Raw genomic sequence first — 22,849 nt, forward strand, 5'->3', positions numbered from 1 at the left:
CTGTGCTGGCAGCTGAGTGAAGTGGAGCCTGAGGAGGAAGCATCGGTTAGCTCCCGCTTTCACTGCAGGCAGATTCACTCGCTACAGGGACGAGGAAATAAAACTTAAACAGCCAACTTAGTTTGGCTTAGTTTAGCAGTCAGCGATGTCTTTCACTCACTCTCAGTCTCTGCTGTGTTTAGCTATTTCCCTGCTTTCCTGTTAGCGTTAGCACTAGTCAGCTGCCACACTAACGTCCCTACTCTTCTCCGTGAGCCCGTGGCTCATGGCTCCGTTTCATGCAGAGTAGGGACGTTAGCATTAGCTCCTGGAGTTAGCACTAGAGCTACTATGGCTACTGGAGTAACTTACAGCTATGGAGCGCTTCTGCCAGCTCTTCTAGTCACTGAGCCTCGCCTCCATCTAAGCAAATATATTACATTTATTACAGGTACCATCATCATTGAAGTAGGCAGGGGAATAGCTAAACACAGTTTTATTTTGTGTCTGTTGAGTTTGAATGATGTGTGTTTTACGATGATTTAACAAGGCAATAGCACAAACCTTATAGTTTGGTTAAAAAAGAGAGACCTGGATTGGTGTATGGTAGGGGTGGCGGACTGATACCCTCGATACTACGTTTTCATTTTCAAGAACAATCCTTGCATCAACAAAATTGATAGCAAAAAGAAATATTAGTTCGTCTATTCTGCATCATACCGATTTGTATTTCAAGAGTTAAATTGTGTTTGCAAACACTGCTCTGTTGTCGAGAACACATCTAGTGTATTTACTTATGCACTCAAACAACATACTCCAGACCCAGCAGTGTCTTCTTAGTTTCACTTTCACCCGATGTCGGCAGTAGGACGACGGTAAGCTCACGTAACAGCCCTCCTGTTTACTGATGGGGGCTGATGTGAACCCTCACATCTACTATGAACGGCACTGCGTGCACATCTGTGTGACCGTAGCTGTCCACGGACGTTTAGTGCAGAAAGAATGTCCGAGCCTGATTAGTTTAATCCGCCACATAATAGCCGCTTTTTCCTCTTCATGAAAGAAGAAAAATCATGAGACAGAGAACTTGGAGCTGCAACCCAAACGAAGGGAGAGGGAGGGAGATGTCTCGGCGTCCAGACCTCTGACACAGAGACAGAGTTTACTGGCAGAGTCTGTTCAAAGAGGCTCATAAAAGGAATATCAAAGTATATTCTAGCCTAGTGAAAATAGTATTTAACTCAACCCAGATCTTCAGCACTTGTTAATGTTACATTTTCAAACTGTAACTGGTCAACATTAGCTGTGACTTAAGGAGACTGATCATTCGCCTCATAAATCATGACACTTTTAATAATATAAAGTATTGTATTGGTATTGGTATTGGTATTGACGATTCTGGCCTGTATTGCTTGTTATCGGATCAAAACCAAATCACCAGCCCAAGCGTACAGTTGTGCTTTATCTGTTTAGTAAGGAAAACAGGTGTAAGAATAGGTCAAAGTGGAGTTCTCAGACTAGCGATTGTGACACACTGCACAGCCCCACAGACATGTGTTTCACAACAACCAACTCCCTTTTTCTTCTGCAATCGTCAAATGACCACAGGAATCAGTTCAACATCCTTCCTACTCTCATTGTATTTTTATGGTTCATCTTCAATTTAACTTTCAGAGTATTTGGTTTTTGGCTGAACTGTGGATTTATTAGACACGTTGTGTTATTGTCTGACTGCTCATGTTATTTATTTGACCATTCTTTGCTCCTTCAGAGGTTACGTGAAGTTGGTTTTAACTCTGAGTCTTGCAAATGGTTCCAGGACTTCCTGTCACAGAGGCAGCAATGGGTTGTCTTAAATAATAATCATTCTAATTACCTGACATTGTCAAAAGGAGTCCCTCAAGGTTCAATACTGGGTCCTGTTTTATTTACAATATATATCAATAATATTGCATCCACCATCACAAACTGTAACGCCCATCTTCACGCTGATGATACAGTTCTGTACTGCTCGGCTAACACGGCACTTTCAGCTATTCAAACCCTCAGCAAGCTTTTGATCAAGTACAACATACTCTGTTTCACTTGAAACTGGTTCTCAATCCAAATAATACCAAATACATGTTATTTTCTAGAGTTGCAGATATTGATGACCATAGCATAAATATCACCACTTTGAGAGGACACAGTATGAAAAGAGTCTCTGAATACAAGTATCTTGGTATCTGGTTAGTTCACAAACTCAAATTCAAGTCCCACATTGATTCTGTGACAAACAAACAAAGACAAAAACTTGGTTTCCTGTACAGGAACAAAACAAATTTTCATGCTCATGCTCCGAGTACCATGGACACTTCATTTGGTAAAACTGCCTTTGGTTTCTCTGTTGCATTCACATGGAAAACTTTACAACAAACGTTAAAACTACAGACACTTGTTCCAGTGGGTCAGTTTAAAACCATGGTACATGAATACTCTGTCGTTGAATGTAACTGTTTTTAAATTGTGCTGTTACTGTCTTTTATTGTTCTTTTTATCTGCATATTATTAGTCTTTTTGTAGCCTGAGTGTCAGACTGAATCTCTCAGAACCTTCAGTCTGACATCGCCTCCATTGAAGGCGATTTACAAGGGGGAGGGAATTTGATTTTTCCCTAACCAATCAGTAGAGATCAACAACTCACCCAGAATCTGACGTCATTAGTATCCATGCCTCGGGGGTGCCGAAAACAAGCGAGCATTGCCCGTTTAAAATGTCTCCGTCGTTGTGCACGCCCAGCTGCATCGCCGTTAAATCCAGTTTAGCAGCTTCCTTAATTTGATCCTCCATTAACGCAAGTAGTGGCGAAATACCTTGATAACATCGTTAATGTGGTCTGTAGTATCTGTAGCGGTCGCAATTGTTGTTATCCTCACCAGTTACCCACCGGCGTACAGCTTGACATTAGCGCGGCGCTGATTGGCTAATCGCTAGACCCGCCCCCAACCCTGGCGTTCATTGGTCCGTCCATCGTTTGGATGAGATAAATCGCAAATTCATTGCAGTATGCCAGACCAGAGATGCAAGCCTACTCAGTTGAGTGGGCGGGGTCTATGGTCTGGAACCAGGCTAGTCTTTTTGTACTCTCGAAATCATTGAAAATGAAGGCAAGCCCTAAATGATTCTTCGAGAATAAATAAAGGTTGAATGAATTAAGGATGCCATTGTCTCTTGATCTGAGCGTTGAAGATGGTGAATTAAAATGTTTTATTGACTGACATGAATGACAGAATACAAGAAAATAAGTAAGTGATTATTCACCAGTTTCACCATATGTAACTATGTCATCCTGACCTGCTTGGTGACTCTGCTCAGCTCCACTGCTATGTCTCCTCCAGAGTTTCCTATCCCAATCACTACAACCTTTTTATCCCTCCATTCCTCAGGAGTCTTGTAGTCTCTGCTGTGGAAGTACTTTCCCGTGAAGGTGTCAATGCCTGGGAGAAACAAAGACAAAGACTTGTGACTGCTGGACAAAGAGCTTTGTGATCTGTATCTGACACTGTTATAAAAATATAATTCAGGTCAGTGTTGATGACATTTCACTGACATTATTCTCTCTGGGTGGAGCTGCTTTCTGTTGATATCATGTTACATAACCACACTGTACAGAGTTGCCGTTACAGGCTAGATCAGACTGTGTCAAAGGTTCACTTTGACATAATTTCCTCTTTGTGTTGCTAGAGCACGAGCAGCACTACTTGTGTTTGAGCAAACTGAAGGATATTTATAGGCTGCAAACGACACCTGGGAAGTCATGCAGTGGCAGGTTGGGCTGGCAGTGATGTCCAATACAGATCATCACCGCATCGAAAATGTGTCTCTCCTTTTTGCCGTCCTTGTTCTCGATCTCAACGTCCCACTGGCCTGAATGAGAAAAATCTGATCTCTGCTTCACCTGCAAGACTTTGGTCTGAACAGAGAGGCACAAACAGTTAACAGTTTACTGATAACAGAAAAGCAAACCGACTCTGAGGTGAGCAGTAACCAGCAGTAACACTATTTTACATTTACAACTCAGCTGAGAATATTGCATCCTTTCAGGGAAGTCAGTGAAGCATCCTTACATTGAAGCGTATGTGCTTGGTGAGCTGGAAGTGGTCAGCATACATCCGGAAGTAGTCCATGATGAGGGAGTTATGCATGTAGTTTGGGAAGTGACCAGGGATGGGAAAGTCACTGAAACACATCATCTCCTTGGAGGTGTTGATGATGACAGAGTGGTAAATGCTCGCTCTGTCTGGCTCTGGATTCTCCTGCAATATAACACAAGGCCGTGATCACCTGTTTAACATTGGGGTGGACCATTTTCAATCTGCACCTTATGTGACCTATGTGAATTTTTATAAACTCAACAGTGAAACTGAGCTTTTAAACCAGTTTGAGACAAAAATCTTAGATCATGGGTTCTCAAAGTTTTGATGGCTGAGTGCCAGCATATGATTGGGGGCTGCACAGCGAGAGCGCACACACTATCACCTTTTTATAACTTGATTAGGACATATCATACTATGACCTTTTTTCATTACCTTACTTTATGACATACTTACACTTAACAACAGTGGACAGTGATATAGCCTACATTCCACTTTTTAATACATTTAAAGATAACAGAATGAAGGGGTGGGGGCTAGAATAAATAAGGAAAATTTGTTGGGGGGTGTCACTACAAACATAGACGTTTGACCTTAGCCCAGGGTCATCTGTACCCTTTGACTTCCCTGAGGACAGGCTGGGCAACCAGACCAGGTATTTTTTAACAAGAGTTCACAGTGTTTTTAGAGACCAAACTGGGTATTTTAAGCAAGAGTTTGGGACATGTCACACTGTGCTTGTAGCAACCAAACTGAGTATTTTTTTAACAAGAGTTAGTTTGTGTTAGTATTGAGGGAAATGGGTATTTTTTGACTGAAGTTGAGGACATGTCCAGCTGTTTTAGTAGTGGCAAAAGCAAGTATTTTTAATGAGAGTGTGCCATGTTTGTTTCAGCCAAACTGGGTATTATCAACAAGAGTTCGGGACATGTCCAGCTGTGTTTGTAGTGACCACAGGGGTTATTTTTAACATGAATTTGCCGTGTTTGCAGCAACCAAGCTGGACCTTTTTTATGCAGTTTGGGACATGTCCAGTCTTGATTGTAGCAAAAAGTTGTTTTTTTATTTGTTTGTTTGTTTTTATCACAGTTTGCCCTGTTTGTAATGACAAGCAACCAAAGCAACCTTGCAGTAATTTGATCAGTCAATGTTTGATTTTGCTTTTATGTAAATATGATTAAATGGATTATAATTGCAGGAAGTAAAACATTGTGCATAGTGATATGTACAAAATTTTGCACACACAAAATAGGGGTCCACTTTGGAAAATGTCCCTCTGCCCATATTTCCTAATGACTGGCCTGCTGGTTGCTGCAAACACAGCGTGACATATCCTCAGTTTGTTCTTTACAAAGATGGTGAACTCTCTTAAAAACAAATCTGGCTGAACAAACAGAGCCAAAGGGAGTGGCATTTGCGTCCCTCAACATATATTATAATTGCTGCCTGGATATAACACATCTTAACTTAAAATGAAACGAACCAGTGTGCAGCGTGACCCACCTTAAACCTCCACAGACCACCAATGTCGTCGCTGCTCTCAAAGCAGACTGGCTCCAGCCCTTCATCCAGGCAGCACTTGATGCAGGCCAATCCTGAACTTCCTCCTCCAACCACCGCCACACGACGAGTCATATTTCAGCTGAAACAAATGTTTTCACTCTAAGTAACACAAGATCTGCAAACAGCACCAGAACACAGAGATCCGTCCCCTTCTTTACTCTGCTGAGTCGGATAATTATATCAGTCTGTCTGAAAATCACAGAAGAGGCAATGCATGCAGTAAAACGAGATGTGCAACATTTGTCTTATAGGGCTCTATGATCACCAGCCCGCCTTCTGTTTCAGTTTTAACTGGTTTCTCTAAATGTTGCGCAACCACGATCAAAGCTCATCATGCGTTAATGTGTAGCTACAAGTTTTACATATTTCACATTAGAAGCAATGCACTGACTCAGACACCAACCCTACTTTCGCAACTCGACTTTAACGTCTTGTTTACTGTGACTCTGCAAAGCCGGTGTCAACAATCTCAGAATACAGCAGTTAAAAGTTTAACCGCTTTTTTTTTTTTTTTTTTTTTTTTTACAAAAATCTTGACAAAAATGCACCAATACCTTACAATACTATATTTCGGCACGTAGCCCATGATTTCTTACCTTCTTCGATTCGGATGAGGAAACGACTTCTCCGTGCTGGGTGTATCTGAGCAGTGGGCGGAGTGAGAATAAAGAGACTGTGCACAACAATCTGTATCCCCAAACGACCCCCGTGGCAGTGCAGAGTCAGGGTTATTGAACTGGAGCAAAAGCAAACACACAGCGCTCTTTTGCCTGACAATCTACCAGATGGCAGAGGGCCACACTGTCAGGGCTCTATATCATAATGGATCTGAGTGGCCCCACGATTCACAAAAGCAGCTTATGGGAGCCAAACAACCTTGGGGTCCACATCTATGGGGTGCCGTTTGTAAAGTGGCTCACGCTGAAAATAACATCAACATTTTTCCACATTTAGCTTCAAACAATGTTTGAAAAAGTGTTGTGATTTTTTTAACGTCACCTTTTACCACATTTACAGCAATATTTGTTAACTTAGAAATATGTTAAATAGTTAAATCTAAATATTAAATGTGGCACCTAAATGTTAAATGTTAAATCTAAATATTAAATCTAAATCTAAATATTAAATCTAAATCTAAATGCTAAATCTAAATCTAAATGTTCAATCTAAATATTAAATCTAAATCTAAATGCTAAATATAAATCTAAATGTTCTGGGTGAAACTAAATATTTAGCTAATATGCAAATTCACACTGCCGGTCACCGGAAGTACCAAAATAAAAGCTCGAGATGGTCAGACTGCGTTTATAGAATCAAATAACGAATTAAAACCAACTTATCGGGGGAAATGAACACTTGAACATACATTAGCGTGATAATAACTACCTAAAATAACAAGCTCCGTTACCGTAACCGTTAGCTCTTAGCCCTGTTAGCAGTGTCTGTAATGACTCATTAACTCTTAAACGGTCCGTGAAAAAAATATTTTTTTCCAGCGGATATCTTAGTTACAACATGATTGACCTAGCAAAGCAGTTTTGTGTTGCTATGTGTGGTATTTGTTCAGTTTTGGGAAATCACGATGTCTAGAAAGCATCAGTGGCTGCAGCAGCAGCAAAGCTATCAGGACGTCATCTGTTAAATGTCTCCCATTGTCGGATATGACATGAAACTACTCCAGTTAGCTCAATCATGTTGTAACTAAGACATCCGCTGGAAAAAATATTTTTTTCCATTAGAGTTAATGGGTCATTACAGACAACGCTAACGGGGCTAACAGCTAACGGTTAGCCCCGCTAATCTACAATAACCATGTTATTAATTTCAGAACGTGATAGTAATGTTTGTTCAATCATTGTGTTTATAGACTTTACAATCACCAGATTAGTCTAAACGGCGATATAGTAACGTGAAAAATGTGAGATATTCACACACACACACACACACACACACACACACACACACACACACACATATATACAGTACAGGCCAAAAGTTTGGACACACCTTCTCATTCAATGCGTTTTCTTTATTTTCATGACTATTTACATTGTAGATTCTCACTGAAGGCATCAAAACTACGAATGAACACATGTGGAGTTATGTACTTAACAAAAAAAGGTGAAATAACTGAAAACATGTTTTATATTCTAGTTTCTTCAAAATAGCCACCCTTTGCTCTGATTACTGCTTTGCACACTCTTGGCATTCTCTCCATGAGCTTCAAGAGGTAGTCACCTGAAATGGTTTCCACTTCACAGGTGTGCCTTATCAGGGTTAATTAGTGGAATTTCTTGCTTTATCAATGGGGTTGGGACCATCAGTTGTGTTGTGCAGAAGTCAGGTTAATACACAGCCGACAGCCCTATTGGACAACTGTTAAAATTCATATTATGGCAAGAACCAATCAGCTAACTAAAGAAAAACGAGTGGCCATCATTACTTTAAGAAACGAAGGTCAGTCAGTCCAGAAAATTACAAAAATTTTAAATGTGTCCCCAAGTGGAGTCGCAAAAACCATCAAGCGCTACAACGAAACTGGCACACATGAGGACCGACCCAGGAAAGGAAGACCAAGAGTCACCTCTGCTTCTGAGGATAAGTTCATCCGAGTCACCAGCCTCAGAAATCGCTAGTTAACAGCAGCTCAGATCAGAGACCAGATGAATGCCACACAGAGTTCTAGCAGCAGACCCATCTCTAGAACAACTGTTAAGAGGAGACTGCGCGAATCAGGCCTTCATGGTCAAATAGCTGCTAGGAAACCACTGCTAAGGAGAGGCAACAAGCAGAAGAGATTTGTTTGGGCCAAGAAACACAAGGAATGGACATTAGACCAGTGGAAATCTGTGCTTTGGTCTGATGAGTCCAAATTTGAGATCTTTGGTTCCAACCGCCGTGTCTTTGTGAGACGCAGAAAAGGTGAACGCATGGATTCCACATGCCTGGTTCCCACTGTGAAGCATGGAGGAGGAGGAGGTGTGATGGTGTGGGGGTGTTTTGCTGGTGACACTGTTGGGGATTTATTCAAAATTGAAGGCACACTGAACCAGCATGGCTACCACAGCATCCTGCAGCGACATGCCATCCCATCCGGTTTGCGTTTAGTTGGACGATCATTTATTTTTCAACAGGACAATGACCCCAAACACACCTCCAGGCTGTGTAAGGGCTATTTGACCAAGAAGGAGAGTGATGGAGTGCTGCGGCAGATGACCTGGCCTCCACAGTCACCGGACCTGAACCCAATCGAGATGGTTTGGGGTGAGCTGGACCGCAGAGTGAAGGCAAAGGGGCCAACAAGTGCTAAACACCTCTGGGAACTCCTTCAAGACTGTTGGAAAACCATTTCAGGTGACTACCTCTTGAAGCTCATGGAGAGAATGCCAAGAGTGTGCAAAGCAGTAATCAGAGCAAAGGGTGGCTATTTTGAAGAAACTAGAATATAAAACATGTTTTCAGTTATTTCGCCTTTTTTTGTTAAGTACATAACTCCACATGTGTTCATTCATAGTTTTGATGCCTTCAGTGAGAATCTACAATGTAAATAGTCATGAAAATAAAGAAAACGCATTGAATGAGAAGGTGTGTCCAAACTTTTGGCCTGTACTGTATATATATATATATATATATATATGAATATATATATATATATATATATATATATATACAGCTAAATTCCGCTGGTTTTCTACCCGGAAGTATTTGTAAACAACAAGGTGATTCCCTCCGAAGAGACACTAACAACTCAAAGTACACATCAAATAAAATTTCTCCAAACGCGTTTCTTGTTATTTTAGGTAGTTATTATCACGCTAATGTATGTTCAAGTGTTCATTTCCCCCGATAAGTTGGTTTTAATTCGTTATTTTATTCTATAAACACAGTCTGACCATCTCGAGCTTTTATTTTGGTACTTCCGGTGACCGGCAGTGTGAATTTGCATATTAGCTAAATATTTAGTTTCACCCAGAACATTTAGATTCAACATTTAACATTTAGATTTATATTTAGCATTTAGATTTAACATTTAGATTTAGATTCATATTTAATATTTAGATTTAACATTTATATTTATATTTATATTTATATTTAGCATTTATATTTAACATTTATATTTATATTTATATTTAATATTTAGATTTACACTTAGCATTTAGATTTAACATTTAGATTTAGATTTAGATTTAATATTTAAATTTAACATTTAACATTTAGGTGCCACATTTAATATTTAGATTTAACTATTTAATATATTTCTAAGTTAACAAATATTGCTGTAATGTGGTAAAAGGTGACATTAAAAAATTCACAACACTTTTTCAAACATTGTTTGAAGCTAAATATGGAAAAATGTTGATGTTATTTTCAGCGTGAGCCACTTTACAAACGGCACCCCATACAGAGGGGGTCCCACACCCGGGATCGAACCGGGAACCCTCTTGCTGTGAGGTGACAGTTCCACCGTGCCGCCGGTATTAAATCTAAATCTAAATGTTAAATCTAATTGCTAAACCTAAATGTTAATTCTAAATGCTAAATCTAAATCTAAATGTTAAATGTTGAATCTAAATGTTCTGGGTGAAACTAAATATTTAGCTAATATGCAAATTCACACTGCCGGTCACCGGAAGTACCAAAATAAAAGCTCGAGATGGTCAGACTGTGTTTATAGAATCAAATAACGAATTAAAACCAACTTATCGGGGGAAATGAACACTTGAACACACATTAGCGTGATAATAACTACCTAAAATAACAAAAAAATGTTTGGAGAAATTTTATTTGACGTGTACTTTGAGTTGTTAGTGTCCCTTCGGAGGGAATCGCCTTATTGTTAAATACTTCCGGGTATAAAACCAGCAGATTTTAGCTATATATATATATATGAATATCTCACATTTATCTCACCGTTAGCGTTGTCTGTAATGACTCATTAACTCTAAACGGTCCATGAAAAAATTTTTTTTTCCAGCGGATGTCTTAGTTACAACATGATTGAGCTAACTGGAGTAGTTTCATGTCATATCCGACAATGGGAGGCTTTTAACAGATGACGTCGTGATGTTAGCTTTGCTGCTTCTGTTAGCTGTCCCTGTCAGCTGCAGCCACTGGTGCTTTCTAGACATCGTGATTTCCCAAAACTGAGTAAATACCACACATAGCAACACAAAACAGCTTTGCTAGCTCAATCATGTTGTAACTGACATCCGCTGGAAAAAAATATTTTTTTTCACGGACCGTTTAGAGTTAATGAGTCATTACAGACACAGTCAAGATGGCACCACCTGAGTGGCAGCTGGTTACAGTAGTTCCGACCCCCCTTCATGTGGTTCTGAGCGAAGCAGTGGCTAATGTGACACGTTTCCTGATCTCATAATTACGAGATCCTTATCTTGAAATTATGAGATCTTTTCTCGTAATTACGAGATAAGGATCTCGTAATTACGAGATAAGGTGTCTAATTTTTTTTTTATCCAGTGAATGCAATGTGCTTCCGTAGTTAAGAGCTTTTAGCCTGCAAGCGTATTGTGCAGTGCTTTGTGTTATATGTCAGCCTGAGTGTAACTGTTTGTTTAACTTTACCTGTGACAAAATTAAGATCATTATTAATCCCTGGGATTATTTTTTATTTACTTAAAAATTCAAAGTATTCAAAACAAAATTCATCAAAGGAAAGCATTCATCACATAGAAAATATGGGCCACATTTACACCTGTGTTACTGTATCAATCTGTGTTATTTTTTTTTTTAAACAAAGCTTCAACTACAACCCTGGACTGTGCATTTAGATACTCGAGTCTTCTTCCAGGAATGTAATGAAGTGTTCACATTAGTTTTTTAGTAAAAAGGAAGAAAAAAAAAATATGTAAAAAAACATAGTGTATTCTTCGGTGTGTAGAAAGCATCTGGGCGATGCAAGTTACCTTATATAATATAAAAACACACCAAAAAAGAAATTAAAATGCAGCATCATTGCCTATAAGTCGAGTTTATCTTCATGTTCTGGTCGTGCAAATGAAGCAATATTGTTACATACTGCAATTAAAGCTTACAGTGAGAATTAGACAGACAGTGGAATATGCTGAATATATGTTTGGCACAGTATAGCATCAGTCGGTCTTTCAAGCGACCATGAAGTGGCATCATTGACTTGCATATTTTAGTAAATGCATTTCGGTGCTGGTGTAGTTTAGTGGAGAAACTGCAAACATGTATGAAGAATGTGTTAAAAGACGAACACATGACGATGAGAGGAACGAGTATGAATTTCACATTAATGTGCAGGCAGGTACGCTTTTATCTTATCCAACAGTATAGTGGGATCCTGCAGGAAATCTGGAAGGTTGCTCCTGTTAACGTATGCAGCCAAGCCCACAGCAGAAGCTGACAGGATCAGAGGCCACATAAATGATCTCTTGGGTTCGGGATCACAGCAGGGTCTGGTCTGCATGGGCTGAGCCACTCTCTCCCACTGTGTGAGGATGGCCTGGCGGGCTCCAGCCCATTTTCCTGGCCCTTTGAGACGATACTGGTATGGAGTACTGGGACCGAACATCACAGTCAGTCCCAGCCTGGGATCAGTCAGCAGCAGCTTCAAGAAGTTGGGGCGAACTCCCACCAGCTCTGCTATCTCATCCATGTGGTTGACATAGTCAACCTGGATGGTGTGTCTCTGACTGGTGACATACCTGAAACGAGACCCGAGCTGAACATGTTGTGCATAACAAGATTTGATGCATTTCAGATCCTAAATATGTAAGTAATCACAAAGCAGAGTAAAACCACTGCTGTACCTTCTGGCCATTGTCTCCTTCTTACACTCGACATCTTTTAGCATGGACGCCACTGAGGGAAGCTTGATGCAGCCTGTTTAAAAATTAAAGACTTCAGTAAAAAGACTGTGTGATGATAAAAGGTTGCATGTTTTACAGAGCCTGTATTACCTTTAAAGACACGTGTGGCCCATCTGGCCTGCATCTCAGAGATGGGCATAATGGCTCCCAGTGGCTGCACGAGACCAATGATAGCCAGAGTGGGGCGGTCCATCTCAGGAGGAAACACATACTTGTACAGAGATGCTTTGTTCTGAGACACTGAGACCACATGTGAGGCCAGGAATGGAAAGGAAAACTTGTAACCTGTGGCAAACACCTGCAAGACAGGGGACTCATGTTAGTCACACACTATAGGCCAACTACACTGCTGTTTATGAACATGTACAGAGGCAGAAGAATAAACAGGCTATAGTGTAAATGCACAAGTGTGTTGGCTATACAGTAATAACCTACCACCAGGTCGACATCTTCCACGACACTTCCATCATCAAACTCCACACTGGAGCCCTGAAACCTGCGGATGTTGGGTTTCACCTGAACTGTTCCAGACAGGATGCGGTTGGGAAGCTCATCATTAATTGTGGGATGCTGGCTGAACAACCTGAAATATATGTTCACATTGATTAGTAATGTTACTAAAAACTGATAAATACTGCAATCATTAAAATAAGACCAAGAGACTAACACAGTGGTTCTCAACCTTTTTCCTTAGGGGACCTCTCTTCTATCATCGAGCAAACTGACGACCCCTGACTAAGTGACATACATTTTTTTTAAATATTTCATATTATATTCAACGCATAGCAGCAACAGTACAGAACCAACTGATAAACTGTATGATACAATAGTACAAATAGTGAACACAATAACTGCAGGAAGTTTGTGTAAAAAAAAGCCAGTTTGTATTGACTGTAAGCAGATTATTTACTGTAAATATGAAGATTTTTTTGACATATTGTTACTTGTTTTTAATTGTCTTGTAAGGTGTCCTTGAGTGCATTATTATTAATATTCTATCTGACAAATTGCCCATTGTTCTGTCAGCTCTTTGGTTGTTTTAACTGTGCACTTTTCCCATAGAGGACGAGGCTGTGTAGCAGAGAGGGAGGACTCTGTGAATACAGCTGTTGTGCGAGTCTTCACCCTGCCCTCTTCCTGACAGATTTTTATCTCTTGAATAAAAATCTAACCTAAATAAGGCCTACTGTATATATTTTTAAAAAACGTTTTTTACACCCTTTACAACCAAGAACGCCTTGCCATCCCCCGTGAAGCTTTGGAGAGCCCTCATGGGGGTCTGGACACCCAGGTTGAGGTGCACCAGTAGTGGCATGATGATATTAAATAGGTTCTAACATTACTAATGTTTTAAAAAGTGTATAGAAGTGGATTATGCAATTACTTCTGCAATAGAACACAGTTATAGATTATCTATTAAATGTATGGTGCCGTCAGACCATTGAGTGTGCAGGACAAAAAGAGAATGGTGAAACATGCTTGGAAGATGATGTGAAGTCTGTGTGGGTTTGGATGGTAAGAAGTTTTATGCAGTGTTACAGTGTGTAATAACTTGTATCATGTGAGAATAGGTTGTGGTCGTGGACCAGACAAGATACAATTAAGAAGGACTTGACCCGTTGTTTTATACTATAAATGACAGCTATGAGGGGGCAGCATAGTTGTTCACATCCATTGTCTCGGCAGGAGTGGATTATCAGACAATGTGCTCCTGGGCACAGATATGCAGCCCCCATCCCCAAAACAGGAGCAAGACACCCAGATTTATCGTTGTTTCGCCTCATTTTGTGTTGTTGTTTTGCATCTCTTGGTGGTTTTGTATCTTGTTGTAGTTGTTATGTCTATTTGAGGTAAACTGGTATCTACTTTGGTCATTTTGCATCTCTTTGAAGTTGTTTTGCATCTCTTTGTAGTTATTTTGTGTCTCTTCGCAGTTCCTTTGCATCTCTTTGGGGTCATTTTCCTGGTCAGTACCAGTATTTGAGTGACATTTTGCAGATGATTGCCCAGGGCTCACACTTCAGGATTGTGGGCCTGTGGCTGGTAGGCCCGTTCAGTAATCCTTGAATATCTACAACACATTTTACAGCTACTCTGGCTAACAGTGGTATCCTCATCTGGACTAATGTGTTGTGTGAACAAAATCAGAGTCTGCCGTGTGCAGGGTCCAGCTGTGCTATAGCTTGTTTAGAAAAAACCAGAGATGCAAATACAGTACCTGTGCTTTGGCTTGAGATTGTACAGAGCGTGATCAAATCTTTGATTGAGCACTCTCTCTGCTAAACCACAGAAAACACCAAAGGGAAGGATTTTCCGCACAAAATCTAGCACCCTGTTCAAACGCAGATCCAAAGGCAGCCCGTTGTCCCCAACTCGATTTACAATCCAGGCTCCCCTTCGCGTGCTCAGGTAAAGCTATGAAGAGAAGACATGACAGTCAGTCATCACGCTGGTACATGAGAAATACAGTTTGCCAAGTTTTACTGTAATGTAGAAATAGCATATTATAAGGTGGACTCAAACTTATAGGTTGTATCTGTAAAATGCATTTAATTGGGACATTATTTCACTCCAGTCTGTGGCTCTGTTACCTGTGACATAACCCAAAATGTCTTTTATATCTTGCAGAACATCATCAGCAGAATTTTACTGCATTTACTGTCATTGTATGTGTGTGCAGCACATTATATTCACTGTTACTGTGGTGCATCACCTCATAGGAATAGTATGAGAGAAGAATGGATATTCCTATTCAAATCAATGTAGAAGGATGATCAGAGTGGCGGCTATTTTTATTTGTATTTGTGACCGCTGTAGTGGGCTAACTTCCGTATAAATTTCTCAGTAAACACACCGTCTTGCTGTGCGTTTCAATACCCACACTATTTAGTATGCCAGAAAAAGATTAAGTATGTCCCAATACATTATATGTCAAATGCTGTAACCAAAAAATACCAGGATGTTCTACTGCATCTGGTCATATTTTGCAGGATCCAAGCCAGCATGTTTTTCTGGTTATTCTGACCCACAATCCTCTGCGCAGTGCAAGATACATCACATTGAAGCCACAATGACAGATGACAGCGCATTCAAGTGACTGATGACCAGTGGAACAGTCATAACATGAATATTAACTGTTTAAGTGAACAGAGTAATCATAAAGATAACCGACAACAGCAAATGACAAGAAAATTAAGAGGAAATATAAATGTATTTTTACTGTGGGGAATAAGTTAGAATCTACAATGTCTGCAGTTATTATTTTAAAGTTTCAACTGCACACAAAATAACAACAGCAGAGCTCTCTGGGTTGATCTCCGTCTCTGGCGAGCTCAGTGAATGGAGTTTTGTTCTATCTCCAAAGTAACGGATGAATGAACAAAAGGGTCAGAGTTCAGGGCGCAGTAAGGAAGTAGTATGTCCTGATTGTGCGCATACTGCATGCAACAGTATGTACTTTGTAAAGGCAGCTTTACATACCTACTGTAAGTAAAAAGAAAAAGATTTGAAACACACCCTAGAACTGACTGGGGTAAGGTTCTGGTGTGACGACTCAACAAACAATGAAGCAGAACTTGTTATTTCCCTGTTTCTTTTGTTGCCATTAGTGGCATGTTAGTTAAAACATGATGTACTGTAGGTGTCTCTAAAGAATCAGTAGACAGCTGAGAACAAGGGGGATTGAACAGCGTGCAGATCAGCACAATTTCACATCTAACTTTTTTCGACCTAGTCAGAGTTGGTGATTGCTGGATCAAATATTAGTTCGTCTATTCTGCATCATACTGATTTGTATTTCAAGAGTTAAATTGTGTTTGCAAACACTGCTCTGTTGTCGAGAACACATCTAGTACATTTACTTCTGTGCTCAAACAACATACTCCAGACCCAGCAGTGTCTTCTTAGTTTCACTTTCACCCGATGTCGGCAGTAGGACGACGGTAAGCTCACGTAACAGCCCTCCTGTTTACTGATGGGGGCTGATGTGAACCCTCATATCTACTATGAACGGCACTGCGTGCACATCTGTGTGACCGTAGCTGTCCACGGACGTTTAGTGCAGAAAGAATGTCCAAGCCTGATTAGTTTAATCCGCCACATAATAGCCGCTTTTTCCTCTTCATGAAAGAAGAAAAATCATGAGACAGAGAACTTGGAGCTGCAACCCAAACGAAGGGAGAGGGAGGGAGATGTCTTGGCGTCCAGACCTCTGACACAGAGACAGAGTTTACTGGCAGAGTCTGTTCAAAGAGGCTCATAAAAGGAATATCAAAGTATATTCTAGCCTAGAGAAAATAGTATTTAACTCAACCCAGATCTTCAGCACTTGTTAATGTTACATTTTCAAACTGTAACTGGTCAACATTAGCTGTGACTTAAGGAGACTGATCATTCGCCTCATAAATCATGACACTTTTAATAATATAAAGTATTGTATTGGTATTGGTATTGGTATTGGTATTGACGATTCTGGCCTGTATTGCTTGTTATCGGATCAAAACCAAATCACCAGCCCAAGCGTACAGTTGTGCTTTATCTGTTTAGTAAGGAAAACAGGTGTAAGAATAGGTCAAAGTGGAGTTCTCAGACTAGCGATTGTGACACACTGCACAGCCCCACAGACGTGTGTTTCACAACAACCAACTCCCTTTTTCTTCTGCAATCGTCAAATGACCACAGGAATCAGTTCAACATCCTTCCTACTCTCATTGTATTTTTATGGTTCATCTTCAGTTTAACTTTCAGAGTATTTGGTGTTTTGGCTGAACTGTGGATTTATTAGACACGTTGTGTTATTGTCTGACTGCTCATGTTATTTGAGCTTCTGGATTCTACTGTAAAACTATATTAACCGTTGACCATTCTTTGCTCCTTCAGAGGTTACGTGAAGCTGGTTTTAATTCTGAGTCTTGACTTCCTGTCACAGAGGCAGCAATGGGTTGTCTTAAATAATAATCATTCTAATTACCTGACATTGTCAAAAGGAGTCCCTCAAGGTTCAATACTGGGTCCTGTTTTATTTACAATATATATCAATAATATTGCATCCACCATCACAAACTGTAACGCCCATCTTCACGCTGATGATACAGTTCTGTACTGCTCGGCTAACACGGCACTTTCAGCTATTCAAACCCTCAGCAAGCTTTTGATCAAGTACAACATACTCTGTTTCACTTGAAACTGGTTCTCAATCCAAATAATACCAAATACATGTTATTTTCTAGAGTTGCAGATATTGATGACCATAGCATAAATATCACCACTTTGACAGGACACAGTATGAAAAGAGTCTCTGAATACAAGTATCTTGGTATCTGGTTAGTTCACAAACTCAAATTCAAGTCCCACATTGATTCTGTGACAAACAAACTAAGACAAAAACTTGGTTTCCTGTACAGGAACAAAACAAATTTTCTGATGTTTTACAGAAAACGGAACGTTTTAGATTATGATGATGTTGTTTATAGGAATGCCTCTGCCTCCACACTTGCTCCTCTAAATTCTGTTTATCACTCTGCCCTCAGATTCATTACTGTTACTCCACTCATCATTGTATTTTATATGAAAAGGTGGGCTGGGCTCCTCTAACTGTGAGACGTGACAGGCACTGGTTCATATTCATTTATAGAGCTTTAACTGGCAAGATGCCATCATATATTACCTCCTTAATGAATACGTCTCACAATTGCTACTCAACATGCTCTAGCAACTGGCTCATGCTCCGAGTACCATGGACACTTCATTTGGTAAAACTGCCTTTGGTTTCTCTGTTGCATTCACATGGAACACTTTACAACAAACGTTAAAACTACAGACACTTGTTCCAGTGGGTCAGTTTAAAATCATGGTACATGAATACTCTGTCGTTGAATGTAACGGTTTTTAAATTGTGTTGTTACTGTTTTTTAATTGTTCTATTTATCTGCATATTATTAGTCTTTTTGTACTCTCGAAATCATTGAAAATGAAGGCAAGCCCTAAATGATTCTTCGAGAATAAATAAAGGTTGAATGAATTAAGGATGCCATTGTCTCTTGATCTGAGCGTTGAAGATGGTGAATTAAAATGTTTTATTGACTGACATGAATGACAGAATACAAGAAAATAAGTAAGTGATTATTCACCAGTTTCACCATATGTAACTATGTCATCCTGACCTGCTTGGTGACTCTGCTCAGCTCCACTGCTATGTCTCCTCCAGAGTTTCCTATCCCAATCACTACAACCTTTTTATCCCTCCATTCCTCAGGAGTCTTGTAGTCTCTGCTGTGGAAGTACTTTCCCGTGAAGGTGTCAATGCCTGGGAGAAACAAAGACAAAGACTTTTGACTGCTGGACAAAGAGCTTTGTGATCTGTATCTGACACTGTTATAAAAATATAATTCAGGTCAGTGTTGATGACATTTCACTGACATTATTCTCTCTGGGTGGAGCTGCTTTCTGTTGATATCATGTTACATAACCACACTGTATAGAGTTGCCGTTACAGGCTAGATCAGACTGTGTCAAAGGTTCACTTTGACACAATTTCCTCTTTGTGTTGCTAGAACACGAGCAGCACTACTTGTGTTTGAGCAAACTGAAGGATATTTATAGGCTGTAAACGATACCTGGGAAGTCATGCAGTGGCAGGTTGGGCTGGCAGTGATGTCCAATACAGATCATCACCGCATCGAAAATGTGTCTCTCCTTTTTGCCGTCCTTGTTCTCGATCTCAACGTCCCACTGGCCTGAATGAGAAAAATCTGATCTCTGCTTCACCTGCAAAACTTTGGTCTGAACAGAGAGGCACAAACAGTTAACAGTTTACTGATAACAGAAAAGCAAACCGACTCTGAGGTGAGCAGTAACCAGCAGTAACACTATTTTACATTTACAACTCAGCTGAGAATATTGCATCCTTTCAGGGAAGTCAGTGAAGCATCCTTACATTGAAGCGTATGTGCTTGGTGAGCTGGAAGTGGTCAGCATACATCCGGAAGTAGTCCATGATGAGGGAGTTATGCATGTAGTTTGGGAAGTGACCAGGGATGGGAAAGTCACTGAAACACATCATCTCCTTGGAGGTGTTGATGATGACAGAGTGGTAAATGCTCGCTCTGTCTGGCTCTGGATTCTCCTGCAATATAACACAAGGCCATGATCACCTGTTTAACATTGGGGTGGACCATTTTCAATCTGCACCTTATGTGACCCAATCATTGAGGCGGTATGGGGGGAATTTCCCACAAGAGGAATTTTTATAAACTGAAGAGCGAAACTGAGCTTTTAAACCAGTTTGAGACAAAAATCTTAGATCATGGGTTCTCAAAGTTTTGATGGCTGAGTGCCAGCATATGATTGAGGGCTGCACAGCAAGAGCGCACACACTATCACCTTTTTATAACTTGATTAGGACATATCATACTATGACCTTTTTTCATTACCTTATATAACTGAATGAAGGGGTGGGGGCTAGAATAAATAATGAAAATTTGTTGGGGGTGTCATTACAAACATGGGGGTCTCTGGTTAAAAATGACATGGTTTGGTTGCTATAAAGTTGACAGTCTTGTTAAAAATACCTGGTTTGGTCGCTACAAACATGGCAAACTCTGATTAAAAACACATTTCAGTGTGCCATGTGTGTGCCCTGCAGGTATTGTGAAGGGGGTGGGAGTATCACATGGCATGCTGAAATAAGTTTTAATGATTAAAATACTTTTGGTTATAAGTAACTTGTTGTACTTGATCCGTTTAAAGGGTCAACCATAGACCATAGATCATGAGCCCTCCTTGACCTTAGCCCAGGGTCATCTGTACCCTTTGACTTCCCTGAGGACAGGCTGGGCAACCAGACCAGGTATTTTTTAACAAGAGTTCACAGTGTATTTAGAGACCAAACTGGGTATTTTAAGTGAGAGTCTGGAACATGTCACACTGTGCCTGTAGCAACCAAACTGAGTATTTATTTTTTTTCCAAGATATTTTTTGCCTTTAATGGACAGGACAGTTAAGTGTGAAAGGGGGAGAGAGAGAGGGAGAGACATGCAGCAAAGGGCCACGGCCGGACTCGAACCTGGGCCGCTGCGGCAACAGCCTTGTACATGGGGCGCCTGCTCTACCACTAAGCCACCGACGCCCCGAAACTGAGTATTTTTTTTAACAAGAGTTAGTTTGTGTTAGTATTGAGGGAAATGGGTATTTTTTGACTGAAGTTGAGGACATGTCCAGCTGTTTTAGTAGTGGCAAAAGCAAGTATTTTTAATGAGAGTGTGCCATGTTTGTTTCAGCCAAACTGGGTATTATCAACAAGAGTTCGGGACATGTCCAGCTGTGTTTGTAGTGACCACAGGGGTTATTTTTAACATGAATTTGTCGTGTTTGCAGCAACGAAGCTGGACCTTTTTTATGCAGTTTGGGACATGTCCAGTCTTGATTGTAGCAAAAAGTTGTTTTTTTTTATTTGTTTGTTTGTTTTTATCACAGTTTGCCCTGTTTGTAATGACAAGCAACCAAAGCAACCTTGCAGTAATTTGATCAGTCAATGTTTGATTTTGCTTTTATATAAATATGATTAAATGGATTATAATTGCAGGAAGTAAAACATTGTGCATAGTGATATGTACAAAATATACAAAAAATATGTCCCTCTGCCCATATTTCCTAATGGCTGGCCTGCTGGTTGCTGCAAACACAGCGTGACATATCCTCAGTTTGTTCTTTACAAAGATGGTGAACTCTCTTAAAAACAAATCTGGCTGAACAAACAGAGCCAAAGGGAGTGGCATTTGTGTCCCTCAACATATATTATAATTGCTGCCTGGATATAACACATCTTAACTTAAAATGAAACGAACCAGTGTGCAGCGTGACCCACCTTAAACCTCCACAGACCACCAATGTCATCGCTGCTCTCAAAGCAGACTGGCTCCAGCCCTTCATCCAGGCAGCACTTGATGCAGGCCAATCCTGAACTTCCTCCTCCAACCACCGCCACACGACGAGTCATATTTCAGCTGAAACAAATGTTTTCACTCTAAGTAACACAAGATCTGCAAACAGCACCAGAACACAGAGATCCGTCCCCTTCTTTACTCTGCTGAGTCGGATAATTATATCAGTCTGTCTGAAAATCACAGAAGAGGCAATGCATGCAGTAAAACGAGATGTGCAACATTTATCTTATAGGGCTCTATGATCACCAGCCCGCCTTCTGTTTCAGTTTTAACTGGTTTCTCTAAATGTTGCGCAACCACGATCAAAGCTCATCACGTGTTAATGTGTAGCTACAAGTTTTACATATTTCACATTAGAAGCAATGCACTGACTCAGACACCAACTCTACTTTCGCAACTCGACTTTAACATCTTGTTTGCTTGACTCTGCAAAGCCGGTGTCAACAGTCTCAGAATACAGCAGTTAAAAGTTTAACCGCATTTTTTTTTTTTTTTTTTTACAAAAATCTTGACAAAAATGCACCAAAAACTTACAATACTATATTTTGGCACGTAGCCCATGATTTCTTACCTTCTTCGATTCGGATGAGGAAACGACTTCTCCGTGCTGGGTGTATCTGAGCAGTGGGCGGAGTGAGAATAAAGAGACTGTGCACAACAATCTGTATCCCCAAACGACCCCCGTGGCAGTGCAGAGTCAGGGTTATTGAACTGGAGCAAAAGCAAACAAACAGCACCCTTTTTCCTGACAATCTACCAGATGGCAGAGGGCCACACTGTCAGGGCTCTATATCATAATGGATCTGAGTGGCCCCACGATTCACAAAAGCAGCTTATGGGAGCCAAACAACCTTGGGGTCCACATCATGATGAATCTGAGTAGGCCTATGTTTGATTTTAAAACACATAATGTGAGCTAAAAACGCTCTCTCCAACCACACGTCTGTCAATCAATTCATCTCTATCATGACCATTTGCTGTGATGTCATAAAGGTGAGCAGGCACTGTGATTAGGTCAAGCAGTTACTCAGAGCACCCTGGTATCTATACAACGAGGAATGTGATAGTGCACTTATAGCCACACCTTGGACCATGTGTAACATTAGGAAACAATCGCTCTACATTTCTACCATTAACAAAGGGTGTGCCACAGGGTTCAGTACTGGGTCCTGTCCTGTTTACCATTTGTATCAACAACATTACATCCTCTATCCTCGATTCTAATGCCCATCTTTACGCCGATGATACAGTTCTGTACTGCACCTCTAACACTGCACACTCAGCCATTGAAATCCTGCAGCAAGCCTTCGACAAACTACAACATTCACTTTTCAATCTGTAATTAGTTCTTAATGCAGACAAGACCAAATACATG

At 40.4% G+C, this 22,849-nt stretch overlaps 1 protein-coding gene across 11 annotated transcripts in view; it reads right to left on the reverse strand.

Annotated features, from left to right (window-relative positions):
- LOC125895930 (flavin-containing monooxygenase 5-like) overlaps positions 1-22,194 on the reverse strand; it is a 35,935-nt gene extending 13,741 nt beyond the window's left edge. For 2 of the 11 annotated variants that reach the window (XM_049588183.1, XM_049588176.1), the window contains exons 1-5: positions 6,272-6,398; positions 5,616-5,754; positions 4,086-4,274; positions 3,766-3,931; positions 3,313-3,455 (exon numbers count right to left, since the gene is read on the reverse strand). In XM_049588183.1, coding sequence (XP_049444140.1) covers positions 3,313-3,455; positions 3,766-3,931; positions 4,086-4,274; positions 5,616-5,747 — 630 coding nt within the window. In that variant the 5' untranslated portion in view covers positions 5,748-5,754; positions 6,272-6,398. Of the gene's footprint in view, positions 1-3,312; positions 3,456-3,765; positions 3,932-4,085; positions 4,275-5,615; positions 5,755-6,271; positions 6,399-11,272; positions 12,368-12,472; positions 12,546-12,622; positions 12,831-12,967; positions 13,116-14,750; positions 14,948-18,693; positions 18,837-19,146; positions 19,313-19,466; positions 19,656-21,395; positions 21,744-22,045 lie in introns of those variants that run through there. The other 9 variants (XM_049588178.1, XR_007450225.1, XR_007450224.1 and 6 more) reach the window with 9 other exon arrangements.
- Between the last annotated feature and the right edge of the window lie 655 nt (positions 22,195-22,849).

The sequence above is a fragment of the Epinephelus fuscoguttatus genome, linkage group LG10 (assembly GCF_011397635.1).
Source record: "Epinephelus fuscoguttatus linkage group LG10, E.fuscoguttatus.final_Chr_v1".
Lineage (NCBI taxonomy): Eukaryota > Metazoa > Chordata > Actinopteri > Perciformes > Serranidae > Epinephelus > Epinephelus fuscoguttatus.